Genomic DNA, 15,829 nt, shown 5'->3' with positions numbered 1-15,829 from the left:
TTGTATGTAGTACTAATGGACATGGATTAGCGGGGAAATACTGGTGATAGGTGGATGGTTGGACTCGATAATCTTGGAGGGCTTTTCCAACCTTGGAGATTCTATGATCCTATGATGAGACACTAGAAGGAAATTTTTCCTAAGATTGTTACCATAGGAATCAAAACGCTTCTAAAATCAAACTCAATTTTTTTCAGTGGAAGTTATTAAAATACTGTGGCTCTCCTTTTAAAATCAAGCTACTGTAATTTTGACATGAAGTCTAAAAATACTGAGACTCCTTCAGACTTCTTTACATCAAGAACACTGAGCATAGAAGTTAGACATAGGGTTAGTAAACCAAATAAGGAATGGAAGAAGAGACATAGAGCTGTATGGACAATTATTTTCTTAAAACAGACGTCAAGCAGTTCATAGTCAGTCAGTCAAAGTTTTGTCAAAACTAAAACCAGGCTTTTTAATTCCTTCAACACCTCAAGCTTCACAGATATATTGTAAGTTCATGGAAAGGAAAGTTTGGCTCGTGTGGAAAGGCAAACTCAGACTCTTGCAGAGGAACAGCTAATGTCATTCTGCAAAAAAGAGGCACAGAATTTCCAAACCTCAGGAAATGTGTAGTCTAGTCCATTTACCCAGGAAACAGACTGTTCTGCTCAGTAGAGGACAACCAAGGGGACCTGTATCACACTGCTTCACATCTCTGCGAACAGTCTGTATACAGCTGTAGCTTGAGGAATGCTTGCATGACATAATCATCTTTTGGTATTCAGCCATGATGTTACAGTTACAGCAGGATTTGTGGCTAGCAAGACAGTTTATTCTCCAACGAACTAAAAGCTAATTATAGCTGAGCAGCTTCTTCTATTTATAAAGCCACTCAAGGACTGAACTAAAGAGGACTTCTGCCAGCAACCAGAGGAAAAAATCCTTTGAAAATTTGCTTCCACTGCTAGAAGATCACTTAGTAGTAGAGTGTTGAAGAGAAGAGCTGGAAATATCTAGTTATGTTAACTGATTTACAGGAAAAGCCTAAAGCACTTTTCCTATTACTGACTTTCATCTCATAATATTCTACCTGCTGGCAAACTGCATTAAAAAAAGTTCAGTACTCACATTCCTGATTTGACACGTATATATGGGTTTTTTTCAACATCCAGTTCTTCTAAATTGGCAACTGCACTTTGTATGCAGATAGGAAATCCGTCTGTACTGGCTCCCATACTGAACTCAATCTCCGGAACACTGCAGTCCTACAGAAACAAATCCAATGCTCAGAGTTATCCATGCTTGGAATGTCTGCCCCATTAGGGGAGGGGGGAAAAAGGAAAAGTAAATCTTTCCTTTTTTCCTACTTTATCACCCTTTTAGCCAGGCTTTACATGATAAAAGATGGCCTGTTTTGTTGTTTTTCTTTTATAAGTGAAAATTGGGGTTTTTAGAAAACTTGAAGGAAGTATATTTCCAGATCCCACTAAACCAGTACTTAAGCATTTATGCCTAGGCTACTTTCCAAAAGCTCATTTTCAATGCTGTTCAAGTAAAGGACCTGACAATACTTACTGACAGGAAAAACCATACATATAATACTGTAGCTTTTTAAAGTTATTGTTTTAAAGACAGTGATTACATATGACACATTTACATATTTATGATGATGTACCCATAACTAAAATTTCTGGAAACGTCCACCACTTCATTCCTGTTCTTCAAACATACACTCCTGGCGATAATTAGGTTAGATGTTACGCATCTGACTACAGTTTCAAGATGTGTGGGTTCAAGTTTCAGTCACATTAAAAATCTACAGCACTTTAGACAAAGAAAGAATAGTAATAGAAAACATTTGTAAAGCAGATACTTCAGCAGTGTTTCTGTAACTACAAAGCAACAGCCTGTGCTATTTTCTTGAAGGTTTTCTTCTGACACTTGTCCACGCTGGAAAACAACTATCTGAACACATGATCTGCTCTAGAATTTGAAGGGATTTTTAACTGAACCACATTAATTCCATAACATTTATATAAAATTCATTGTGAATACTTTTCTTGCTCAGCAGTCAAACACATTATGATTCAGTACGGATCTTCGATTAAGTCCTGATTCAGCAGTGCATTATAGAATAGTCTTTCTGTTACAGTGAAAGGTGGCTCACATGCTTAACAGAGCTTGCTAAAGTGTAAGTGAAAACCTTCAGTTCTCACTGGTGACTTCACAGCATGCTTCTTGCTCTGAACCACAGGTCAATCTGCATTATGTCAAAAATTTTGGACAATTGTGCTTCCTTTGTGTGCCCCGGTGGCGCAGTGGTAGGAATGCCGCGTTGCAACACCGGAGCCCGGGTGTTTGAATCCTCCTGTGGCGCAAGTGGTAGAAGTACCGCTCTGCTACACAGAGACTCAAATCCCGGGGGTTGGACTCGATGATCTCTAAGGTCCCTTCCAACCCGCACAAGACTATTACCTATTACCTCTGTGTTGCACCTTGCAAGCAAAGAATATTATATGTTTTCAAGAAAAACAAAAACGCCCTGAGGTAGAAGTATTATTAGTAGAAGCAGAAAGACTAGGAAACAAAAGCTTTCTAGTGCAATGCTACTTTATAAAAAAAAGTACCGAACTAACATTATTCTATGTTCTCAAGTTCTAAGTATATCACAAGACAAGTTTAAAATGCAATGTCACTGCAGTTTTCACACTGATATGAATCTTATAAAATAACAGGTAAGAAATACTTGAAGTTTGTTATCCCTAATAAAACCTGCTAGATGATATGGCTGAAGCCTGTGAATCCAACAGTAAAATTTGATAAGCCAAGTCAGAAGTTGCATCTGTAAGAATTCCACAAACAATGATGCTAAATTCTTAGCTCTACAAGACTAAACAAGCAGCAAAACAAAGCATCTTTGCCTGTGGGCTCAGACAGAGTAGGAGACACTATGTTTGATTTTCATTTGGTATGAGGTAATTAATTTTTTCATTTGAAGTTTGGAAGAGCCAGTTTCAAGTTTTCTTTCCTGACTGAAGCTAATGAGGCAGGCTCCACTACAACAGGTAAAGAATGTAGCAGTTCTACAAAGCCTAGGCAAAGCACAGATACTCATAAGATCTCTCCCATTTACCACCACCTCTCTCTTCAGCCAGGTTTTGACAGCCTCTACTCATTGTGATGGTATTTTTGTATCTACTAGATTAAGCTCACAAAGTCCTTTTGTAAAGTAGTAAACTGGAAGTCTTCATCAAAAGCAAGATCTACTTCTTAAGTTAAAACACCTTCAAGCAAAAAGTATGTTATATTTTCCAAGCACATCAAAAATATGACAAATACACATTTTGACTTAAATAGTGAGATATGTTAAGGTTACATATATTAATTTTCAGGCTGACAAAAATGGCAGAATCTAGTCTTGCTGTATAAACAAACATTATGTATTTGCAGATGTACATCACATAGTATGACATTAATTTCTAAAATTTAAGCATGTAAACTTTAGCTTGTTAAATATTTACCATCGTATGTTCAGATTTGCCTGAACATACTTAACAGGCATCATTACTTTCAGAGGCATCTTTAGCTTTTATAATAAATCCATCATCATTCAAAACAAAATGGAAACCACACAAGTTGTGATAACATTCAGTCCAAACCCCTTTCATTTTTGAGGCGTCGAGTTTTTAGAACAAGATATCTATATGCAAAACTACTAGCACAGTACTGCAGGACAGATCCCAAACTGGAAAGTTTCCTTTCTATTGCCCCCAGCCTGCCACCCACTCCAGAAGCAGTCAAAACTTCTGCCTTATTCATTATCCTACTGACACATGAGGCAAAAACAAAAGAAAAAGCACTGCAAATAGATTAAGTCTCCTCTGGGTAGTTGTCATACCGATCATTATACACAACTAGTGAATGCTTAGGTAAGCCACAGCCTAAAGGCACTCAACTCTGTCTTCCATTGTCTCTGCAGTACTCTCCTCCCAACTACACAGTCACTTTGGAGTACCCCACACTTCCCTTATGGTCTTCTAGGAGCAGAGATGATGAGGAATCAGCAAAAACACCATCTTCCACAGTCTGCAAAGTGTTTACAGAGCACGGGGGTCTACTTGAGCCAGTTTGTAGAGTGCAGACAGTTCCAAAACAGTAGCATTCCTCTTAGGAGAAAGGTTAAGGCTTCTTCTGAAGGGCTCTTGTGAGTACTTCATGTAAGGATGAAGTACGCACATGACCTTAGCATTAAATAATATTTTTTTGGTGGCATTCTTGTAGCCTGTCCAAGAGTCCCATTGTGAGGGATTTAGAACCTTCAACTACCTTCAGGTGGTCTTGTCTATTTACCCTTCTTCTGGATCTAGGCTTCACCACTAACAACACCAGCAGGGCTAAGAACTTTTCAGGACTGTTAGGTCTTCTACTTGAAGCTGTATATTTTGATGATTGAAATAATCAAAATTATCTATTCAAATGTCAGTAGCCTTTTATGTCAACACCAGGACAAAGCGTGACTAAGGCCTAGCTTTTCAAGCAAAGAGTAAAGACAATGATGAGAGAGGAGTCTATTGAAAACTGGGCCTCATTAGTTCTGGTGCTCACACGGTTGCTTTTTAATACAGTCTAGACAAGTTAATGCAAACTGTTAATGCACAGTTTGACCTTAGGATGTGCCAGCTTCTGTAGCATTCTTTTTCTCTTTTAATCCTTACTGTCAGTTCTCCAGCCCTTTTTATCCTTTCAAAATTCCTTCTTCCAGTTATCCTGCTCTGTATCTCTCTTGCTATTCCACATAATCACAAAACCAAGCTTCAGAATTCACCATGGCTGGAGGTAAAACAAAATATTAAAGAAATTAATGTCTACACTGCCACTAATACTTCTGGGTTGTGGCACTTGACAATGTAGTCCCTGCTCAAATTAATATCTTCTTTCAGCAAGCCATGCAAACAAAACACAGCCTTCATATAACATTATGTGCATTTCCATTACAAAGAGCTTCACTTAAGGTAAGTCCACAAGGTATCTAGTTATTCCCTACTTAGCCATCTTGCAGATAGAGATTACAAACTGCTGTTAAAGATCTGTTGTCACCATGTAGAACAGTGGTTTACTGCATGACTCCAGAATGGAAACATGAATATCTCTACTCAGATTTTGTTTTCTGGGAAAGCAACCGTTTGCACCCTCCTCAGGCTTTCAGAAACAGATTGAAAAGAGTCCTCTGATTACACAATATCAGTATATTTGCAGTAGACCAGAGAACTGATTTGACTAAATGGACTATACTGGACTATATTACTTGAACTAAACAAATTAACTTCACTGTTCCCGCCCTCTGTCAGCTCCTTTTGAGTTCATGTATTTTTAAGTCTTTAAGAGAATGTAGTACTTCTAGTTGTTATTATGACATTATGCTGCTATACCAATGACAAAAAGGTCATCAATTTTAAAATGACTTGTATACCAGCAGAGAACAGAGAAACAGCACTTTTTCTGAAACGCTTTCACATTGTGATACAAATGATAATTCAGTCACAATAAAGGACCGTTGCACAGTGAATAAATGGAATGTTACGCTAAACAAAAAGAGCACTAATTCTTCTTAAATCACAAGATCTGGTAAATGTATTCCTCATTCACTGAATAATAATGGCTGCATTATATCTTGTTTTAGACATTTGTTTTCCATCTTTTAAACAAAATGCCCTTTAAACTTCTGGCTGTACACAGAGCTAGATGCTGTTAGGTGTACCACCTATCCCTCATGTAACACAAAGCTGTGGAGTCAGTGACATAATTTTTGAAGGCTATTCTATACAAACAGGATGGGAATCCCAATTGCTAATGTCCAAAAGAGAAACAATACAGACACACTATGGTAGTTTAAACTAAAGATAAGCGCTTCTTTAAAAAAAATATGAACTGATTCCATTTAACTTCAATTAATGGAATGGGTGAACAACTGAAAGTTGCTGCGTCAGACAAAGGTAGTGGCAAAAAAGGATACTCTATACCTGCTCATTAAATTCAGGAAGAAAATTAAATTTAGTGCAAAAGCTAATAGCACAGAGTAAACACTCAGCAACTAAAGCCCTGGGATTTACCTTGGAAGAGAATAATTTGTTTCATAACAAATTTGAATAAAATCTGTAATGCAGCATACACACACTGCCCACTGTTAGTAGTACACCACTGCTGATAAGAGAAATGTACTATGTGTGTGATTACATTGTTAATGAAGTCTATACCTTTGTTACATGTTTGATTGAACCCACTGTGATGCTTCTTCGATGATGTTTCACACCTGGAAGATCCCAAAGGTGATCCAGTACAATCTCTCCTTCTTCTAGTATGTATTTCTGACCATGGAACTTGGGTTTCTCATAGAAAATCCAACTGTAATAATGAGATCATGAACTGAGTTGTTGCTGTCTGCTAGTACTGTCCATTTACAGCACATTTACATTACTAAGCTGTTTCTATCACACAAACTATCAGTCCTTTCTTACATTCTCCTTCAGTAGTCACATTTATTTACAACACGTAAAAGTTCATTTATGTGCTTCGAACGTAAAGTATATAGTTCTTTTTCCTCCAGAAGTTAGACTAACATTAATTTAACATATTACATGTATAAAAATATAATTAAGCAGCTACATAAATAAAAAGCCTTCTTTTAATAGAACAAACACGCTAGTTGACGTATCAAAGAATGCTCTGTGCAAGTACTACATAAGGCATAAAACACACATGCACACACACTAATAATGGCATTCAGTGTTTTGTTAGAACATGAAAGAAATGCAAAACCAAATATGTCTCAAAACTGTATAAATGATATATAAATTACTATGGCCAGGAGTCAAACATACACTGTATGCACCACCAAATAAATTTCAGAGGAACAACAGATATGGTAACGTCCCCAGCTTTCCACGGTAAAACTACTACTACACTTTGAACTACAGTTTTATAAGTGGACAGCTGCCCAGGGAGGTTGTGGATGCCCCGTCCTTGAAGGTGTTCAAGGCCAGGTTGGATGGGGCTGTGTGCAACCTGATCTAGTAATTGTGGAAGTTTGGTGGCCCTGCCAGGCAGGGGGGTTGGAACTTCATGATCCTTGAGTTCCCTTCCAACCCAAGTCATTCTATGATTCATTCTAAATCTACCTTTAAGGTGCCCCTATATCTTTCTGCACTCACAATCTTTCACATGCTACACTACAAGCAGAAGCTGAGCCTCTATGTTGTATGGTCCTTTTGCAACAGCTACTGTATAATTAAATTATATATATTTTCTTTGGCATACACATGCTTCTAGTGACAATTACTGCTTTAATGTCTCTGAACTTGAAGCAAGAAGTCTAAACCTACTTGTGATTCTATTAGGAACATTCTGTTTGAAGTTAGTTCCCAGGAGGAACAATATTTTTATACTGCAGCATGTGAGGCCTTGTTTTATGGTTATATCACTAGTATGAAGTCAGATTATAAAGAAAGAAAAATACATTCTTGCAGATCAGATGCGTGTCATAAAGAAATGAAAACACAAGAAAAAAAACCACATGAAATCTTTTGAAAAAGATTCTGTTTAAATATGACCTGGATTTCTTACCATCCTCTAATTATCCTAAGTAATGCTCCAATGGGAAAGATCCAGGATGTGGCATCTTGCACATCAGAATGAATTTCTTGTTTACTTTTGTCACCATGAATGTCATAAATAATAATCTGAAACAACACAACACATGAATGAAGGCCCATTTTAAAATACAGCACAGACAGTACATTTTTGCATGGAATAAAACCACTCATTTTGTGCCCATTGTTTTATGTTATAGCACTCTATAGAAATAAAACAGCAGTAGCAGACAAGGAAATAAACTAAGATTACTAGTGGCAGTATTTTTACCATACAATCTTATTATTAGCACAAGCAAATAGATGTTACATTAAAACACGGAAAGCTAGAATAATGTCAGACACTTCCCATTAAAAAAAATCTGGTAAAACAAATTGTTCTGTGTACTGTATTGAATCACGTAACATCAAAATTCTTCTTACCTTTCCTGGTCTTGGATTGTATGTGAGACTTGCCCTGTCAACAAGATTCTGAAATTAAAAAGACATGAAAAACAACTATAAATATTCACAACATTAGCACAAAGCATAGAAAGCACAGAAAGATGGTGCATCTTGACAGTGGCAAAACCAAATCAGACCCTGTCACAAAATGAAGCATTCCCGACACCACAAGACCTATTTCTTCTGTTGCGCATTTAGTTTATGTAGACTTTTCAATTTCTAAACATTTCTTGTAATGTTTCCATGCCTTCAATCTGCATTGCTTTAAATACACTTAAAAAAAGAACGCAAATAAGCAGAAGCAGCTATATTATTCATTAACCAAGCTTCAATTTATGTAAGATTCTGCAATGAAAGAATCAAATAATCCCATAAGCAGATAATTATAATTTTTTTTGGAAAATAAAACTCTACTCATCTTAAAAGTGGATGAAGTGAAAGAATAATGTTCATACAAAAAGCAATGACATGATTTTTAGTTTGAAATGTCCTCACATAAAGAAGCCTGCTTTCTATTTTACAGACTTGCTACTAAGCATACTTTTTCAATATATTTTCTGTTCACATCTTCTCTTTCACAATTAGAAGCTGCTTTCATCTATCTTTATCTTTCATCCAGATGAACAAAAAAATATTTTTTCAACTATTTGATGAGAAGACTTTTTTTTTAAAAAAAAAAAAAATCTATGACCTTAAACAACATAGGCTGTGTGCAAGAACTTCTTTACGATGAGGGTGACGGAGCACTGGAACAGGCTGCCCAGGGAGGTGGTGGAGTCTCCTTCTCTGGAGATATTCAAGACCCGACTGGATGCCTACCTGTGTGACGTGGTGTAGGGAGCCTGCTTTGGCAGGGGGGTTGGACTTGATGATCTCTAGAGGTCCCTTCCAACCCCTACAATTCTGTGATTCTGTGTAAACACTCTAATCAACCCAGGAAGGGGAGGGGCTGAAAACAGATGTGTAAAACAACAATTCTGAACTGGGGCTAACCATTTTGGTTATTAATGTTAATTGACTTGATGCCTTACCGATGTCAATTCTCCCAGTTTGGGCATGGCATGATCTTGGGACCAATGAATCTTTGGCTGCAATATATCCTGAAGAATGTTTCCAAATCTTGTTCCCTTCTCAGAGGAGTAATTGTTGGCAGATCTCAAGTACTGGTAATACACACTGGTAGGAGGATGCTTTAGAGCAGTATCAGCTTTCTGTGAAACTAGGTTGTAGTATGTTTGCCCAGCAGAAGTCTCATCTTGAAACTGTTCCGTTTGCTCCTTAGAGTCAAGTTGCTCTTTTGAAAGAGAAGCTGATTGTTCAGGTAATTGAAGTGTATCTTGGTCATTTGACAGAACAGTTGTTGTTAGATTCCTTGTCCACTGACTGGAAAGACATTCTTCTTCTCTCTCAACATCAAGCACATTTCCTTCATATAATGACTCATCCTCGTCGTCCATTCCCTCCTCGTCTTCCTCTTTACTGAACTGAGTAGTCAACTGCAGGCGCTCAGAAACTGACTGAAGAAGGGACAGCACAGAAGTATGGTCAGAGTTATCTTTAGATACTCCATTAGGATGGCCTTCTGGTGACGTGTCTGCAGACTGCAAGTCTTCATGGGAGCTGTCATCTTCATATATTGGAGACAAAGAGAAAGGATATATTCTATAGCGTTTGGCCTCCACACTCAGAAATGACTCTGAGCTATTGCCCTCTGTGGCTTTATTTAACTTGTTATCCTTCCCATAAAAACAGGTAGGCTCATTTTTATTTTTTGGTCTTTCACACATTAGAAAATCTACACTATCCAAAGGCAGATCAGAAGGAGAAATTGAGCTGGTTTGCATATCACCAGAAGAGACAGATCTGTTCTCAGATTGAAGGGCACCTTCATAAATGATTGTAAAAGAACTGTTTTCCTGCTGATCAATTAGTGGAGAAAAGCCTAAAAAATCTGCTGATTCCTTCATGTCATTGCTGCAGTCCAGACCATTTTCTTCAAGCTGTCCATTTCTCTGCACATCTGAATCCTTCATTTGCACCTCTTTCAGAATCTCTTTGTTTTGGGCATAAACTGAGTTGAAGTAGTTTTTCCTTTCACTGTGCTCTTCAGTGACAGGCAATTCAGAGTCAGTGAACTGTGTATTTAACTCTGTATTGACAAGTGTCATCTCACTTGTCCCCTTTACTAGTTCCTCTTCACTCTCCCCTACCTTTGAATCTTTTAAGGCTGCTTTTACTTGTGAAAACATTTCTGTAGCCTCTCTTCCACTGTGTTCTATTGGATTACCCTCTGCACTGCTCTCCACAGAACCCCAAGGATTATTTTTGACTTCGCATTCACTTAGTGTGCTGATGATTTCTTCATCAGGCATAAAAGAAGACAAATTAACACTTACAGATGGCAGCAACATGAGATCTGGCATATCTGTATTACTGCATGAATCATTCAACTGCAATGGCAGAACTATTTCTTCAGTAACAGCTGCATCTCTATTTATTAAAGACACATCAGATTTTCTACTAGATGCTGATAATCCAGATTTACCGCATGTCTCTGATGCAGCCAGATGTTCATACACCTTTTTATCATGTTCCTCTTTTACTAGTATTGTAGGGGTTGATTCTGGCCTCGCTAAAATACCACTAGATAGAAATCCATTTGTTTGACATGTAAATGCATTATTTGGTATATCTTCATCTCTTTGGAGCCTATCTATTCTGTTTTCTGTACTATTTGGAAACAAAGTAGGACCTGAGCAAACTGCCTTTTCACAGTTCATACTTATATTCTGAGTTTCTGCCTTCCCTGATGGTTTTCTGATTAGTTCCTGTGTTTTGGAAGATGAATTACCATCCAGATTTAAAATTCCTGGGTTTTCAGCCTCAGGTTTATGTTCAGTCTTTTCAGAATGCTTTTCACTCTCCCTGCCTTGCCACTGATTGGATGTCAGTTTTTGTTTGGCTGAGTTAATAACTTCATCAATTATTTCTCTTGCTTTTAATGCCAGTACACTATGTAGGTCAATTTTAGCAGGGATGTAAGATGGTATCATTTCATCTTGATTATTTGCATCATACATTTCATTTTCTGTAAATGAAAATGAGTCTCCTCTACTGTTCTCATTAAAATGCTTTAATGAATGCACAGCTGACTGGATTTCTTCTGTTTCCAGCTGCACGGTGACAGTTTTCTGATCATTTAGAATATCTGTATTTACTAAACTATCCTTTCTCCCACAGACTTGGCAGACACCAACAGCTTGTTTTGCTATTATTTCCTCTATAGCCAAGTGTAAAACTGAGTCCACTATTTCCTCAGCTTTCTTAAACAAAAGAGAAGCATCTTGCAAGTCAGTGCAGACTTGTTCCACCCTGTTAGTACTCTTCCATATCTTCTCGAAATAGAGATCATTTGATTCTGTAACTGCAGCAGCTGTTTGTTCACCTTTATCAGAATGAGCTTCTGAGATACCAGAAGTCTGGTTACAAAGATTCATCTGTTGCACAGCATTTTTGCACACCTCAGTACACGCTGAATTGGATGCCCTTTTCCAAGGACAGACAGGTGTTGGCATTGCCTTTGCCAACACACTGTCATCAGCCTGCTGTGCAGAGGATAGTTCTTTTGCCTCAACACCAACTCTGTGACCAGAAGAACTACAGTTCTCTTGTGCAATGTCTGATGTTTCCAAGGGAGAAACAGAAAGGTCTGAGCCTTCTTTAGATTCCTGGGTAGGTGAAGGGGATCTGGGGGTGCAAAAATCCTGCACATCTACTCCAGAAGAAAAATGATGGAGCACAGCTGAGGTAAACTCAGGTTTCAGAGAAATAGGTGGGCATGAAGCATTCAGATCTTCTGAGCAAAGCGGTACCTCAGTCATTCTGTCCTCAGGGATTATTCTCTTAGAGTCAGCAGTCAGAAAAATGCAGCCGTCCTGCTTGGAAGAAGCAGACCATCTAGTAACCTGACCATTTTCAGAGTTAGTGGCAGAAGGCACTTTTCCTTGGTTGTCAGATGAAAAATAAAGTACTGTGGATGGTATCCCATGCTTATTATTGCTTTCAACTTGGGAAGAAATATTAACATGTCTACTTTCACAACTATGCGGAGATGCAGAAATGATGTCTACATCAATGTCTTTTTCACAGATGGTAGAGTATTGGTCAGTCAAATGTTTACCTTCACATCTCAGGGCAGGATGAGGAACCACTGGATTTGATTTAGAAATGTGAGAGGAAAGTTCAGAAATAGAATTCTTAGATTCAAAAGAAGCAAGATCCATCTCATTCATACCAGCCTCATTTATTTTAGAAGCAGCAGGTCTAGGATCATCTGTCCTTTCAGTGCTGACTAAAGGACAAAGTGCAGGCTTTGATGCGTTATCTTCTGCAAGGGTAACTAATGTTTTTTCAGGAATGTCTTCCACAGTTTTATGGTTAACAGAACCATGGGTAGGACTGGAATCTTCTGAGAGGCTCATATCTACAGTCTCAAAGAATTTTCTCTTTTCAGATTCAAGATCAGGAGTAGAAACAGTATCTCTTTTCTCTTTTGAACCAACTCCTCTTTTCACTGTAGTTTTATTTACAGATTTGCAATCAGAATGAAGAGAAGCTGAGTAACAGTCACCTGTTTCAAATGAAGACTTAACAGAGAGAGATGCTGTCAGCTCATCTAAGTCAGATTTCATGTTTTCACATCCACGTGTGCATGATCCATCAGCAAAACTTTCCACTGCAACATCTGACAAAACCTTGTTTTTTCCCAGACAAGATAAACCAGGCTGTGGTGCAGTGGTATCCTTAGAATTTTCAATAAGATTTAATTGATGCTCATTTTGTACATGCATTGGTTTCCCTAACTCATTCTGCTCTTCATTACAAGTCACCTGGTCCACAATTGCATCTTCATCATTTTTAACAGTTAACTTTGAAGCAGTCAGGTTACCTGTGGCTACGCACTCTTCTCCTCTGGACTCTACACTAAGCGAGGTGCATGTCTGTTCAGTAACAGGTAAAAGAACAGCAGTCAGAAAATTCTGTGGATTTTGCTCTGTTTCTGCAGCTGCCACAATTTTATGTGCATCACTTTTTCTTGGATCACTATCTTTATCCGCATTGCCTGTGTGTTCATCTGCTTGTTGCTGGAACATGGTATTGGAATGATGCATCTGTACATTTGATGTTCGCTCAGAGTGGTTATTCATTTGATGATTACAGCAATATTCTCCCTTGCTCAACTGAAGTTCTTCGTTAACTCTGTCATTTGATCTGAGTGACTGCAAACAGCCATCCTGCATTTTTTCTGCAGACTCCTGATAGGAGTGATCACTACAGTGAATTTCTTTTTCACAATTAGAAGTGGCATTTTTGTCCATTTGAAATGGAGCTTCTGCTTCTCCCAGCAGTACATATTCTTTTCCAAACAAACTGTCCACAGCACTAAGGGCACTGGTAATCTGATCAGTGGAATTGGTTGGGATCTCACTGTTTCTACTAGATGACAGTAAAGAATCTTGTGAATATGTTGTCTCAACTTTGTTTGCTTCTGAAGCTGGTGCATATTTTAAGTCTACTCCACTAAATGATCCAGATGAAGCTGAGGTATCTGGCATTATTTCATGTTTATTGCTACCCAAGTAATGTTGAGCTTCACCAGATTTTTTCAATTCCATTTTTACTGTAGAAGAATTTACTATGACATCATCTTCATGATCTTTATCTTCTCCATTTTCCTTTGTTAAATGTTCTGATTTTGGAGAGACAACTGTTTCAACTTCCCCATTTTCCTTGATCACTGAAGCATTTTCATTCTCAGTACTTCCCTCTTCTTTATCAGTCTTTTCTGACTGACTTTTCAGTAGCTGCCTAATCCTTGCAGAACCTCTATACGTTGCGTAAGTGACTGCAGGTGCTTGTGGCTTCCGATGTATCTGCCTGTAACAATGAGCATTATTATAAGCATTAGACAGAACATGTAAATAGTTATTGTGATAATAACAAAGGTTAACACAAACTGTAAATGACATGCATTATCATTTTCCTTTAAAGGCAAAGACAAACTGTAGACTGCACACAATATTACCTTCCTCCTTTTTCTTCTCCTCCTAAGCACGGATTTCTGTGACAAATGATACACGCTATCTTTTACCATAAAAAGCCATGTTAAACTATAAAGAAAAACTAGATGTTGCTATAAACAACTTCCATCATTTGCGTTCTAATGAATAATGGATTTCTTTTTTTAAAAAGCTACTATAAGTCAACATTTGTAATGACATAAAGAAGCATACTTTTGTGAAGATGTTATACCCCACTAATACAGGCCTGTGCTGAAAAACTGATTACTTATTACCACAGGGTGATAAGGGAAGAGAGTAAAAGCAGATTAGTTAAGAATGAGAACTGCTTAAATGCCAGAAGAAATAGCAATATGGGAAGCCTAGAAATGTGACAATTGGTAGATGCAGCCATTTATCAGCTTCATGTTAAATAGTAACGGAACAGCTCCTCCCCTGTCCTGCCCTGCTCCCCCTAGAAAAGCAAACAAACAAACCCCAAAATCCCCCAATGTAAAAACTGACAAGAAGAATCACCATGGAAAAAATGTGATCCTGATCTTTCTCTGCCCTCTCTGATATTCTAAGGATAAATTCAGAGCTTGTCACTATCAATTTTCTGAAGAAGCTTCTGAAGAATGGTCTGAAGAACATTTTACTTCTTTCTTAAAATTAACCAACATAAATACTCACCTTCCTAATGCTTCTCTTTTTCTCCTCTTTTCGTGTTGCTTAAACAATTTTTGCAAAAGCAGGGCAGTGATTATACATATGTGAACATTAACTCTTCTCCTTAGAACAAAGCAGACACTCAAACTGCACTCAAATTCTATTTCATCTTAGCTCCCACCTAAACTAGGAACAAAAATTTTAAAATACTTTTCCAGTCTGAAACCTACGTCTGCTTAGATTTTGGCTGGAAGTGGCAGCTAACCTACCTAGGAAACCGTCACACTCTTCAGAGTCCCTTGAATACTTCTTCACAGAAAGGGTAGTTAGGTACTGGAATAGGCTCCCCAGGGAGGTGGTTGAATCGCCATCCCTGGTTGTGTTTAAGAGCCGTTTGGATGTGGTGCTCAGGGATATGATTTAGTGTAGGGTTGTTAGAGTTAGGGTACTGGTTAGGCTGCGGTTGGACTTGATGATCTTCAAGGTATTTTCCAACCTGGGTAATTCTATGATTCTACGAATAAAAGAGTTTGCTAAGATTTTGATTTCTAATATGAAAACATTGCAATAGCCAAAAGGTTTAGAGTCTCAGGCACTTATTTCTATATTAATTTTACTTTTAACTTAGCACTAGTAGAATTACAGGCAAAATCCCTCTTTGTGCAGCATTTGGACATGCAAAGAGTACAAGTAAAGTAAATTATTTGTATGCATAAACATTAAAACAGGTATATAAACATTTACACACAAGCTTTACGTGCCAGGTATGTTTATGCTAATGCAAAAAATACATGAATATGGGAATTTAGATGTGGTGAGAACTGGAAAATGAAATTTTTATTGAGGATTAAATACACTGTAATTGGTGATGAAGGCTACAGCAGAACCTCAATATAGGGTTTACAGCAAAGTAATATATAAACACCACATCTCCCAAGCATTTGCAAAGCCAGATGCATTTCATCTTCTGTACAACTAGTTTAGTTTCCTCAGATTCCAACAGTGGCAGCTGCTAGACATCAGGCA

The 15,829-nt window shown here is 37.8% G+C and overlaps 1 protein-coding gene across 1 annotated transcript in view; it reads right to left on the bottom strand.

Annotated features, from left to right (window-relative positions):
• Nucleotides 1–15,829, bottom strand: part of CRYBG3 (crystallin beta-gamma domain containing 3) — an 88,191-nt gene that overhangs the window by 35,267 nt on the left and 37,095 nt on the right. The window contains exons 4-8 of the mRNA XM_015878946.2: nt 9,107–14,012; nt 8,055–8,102; nt 7,606–7,721; nt 6,240–6,387; nt 1,114–1,250 (exon numbers count right to left, since the gene is read on the bottom strand). Of these exons, the coding sequence (XP_015734432.1) occupies nt 1,114–1,250; nt 6,240–6,387; nt 7,606–7,721; nt 8,055–8,102; nt 9,107–14,012 (5,355 nt within the window). The remainder of the gene's footprint in view (nt 1–1,113; nt 1,251–6,239; nt 6,388–7,605; nt 7,722–8,054; nt 8,103–9,106; nt 14,013–15,829) is intronic.

Source organism: Coturnix japonica, chromosome 1, assembly GCF_001577835.2.
Source record: "Coturnix japonica isolate 7356 chromosome 1, Coturnix japonica 2.1, whole genome shotgun sequence".
Classification (NCBI taxonomy): Eukaryota; Metazoa; Chordata; class Aves; order Galliformes; family Phasianidae; genus Coturnix; species Coturnix japonica.
The sequence above is the reverse complement of the archived record's forward strand: the minus strand, read 5'-3'. Positions and strand labels throughout refer to the sequence as shown.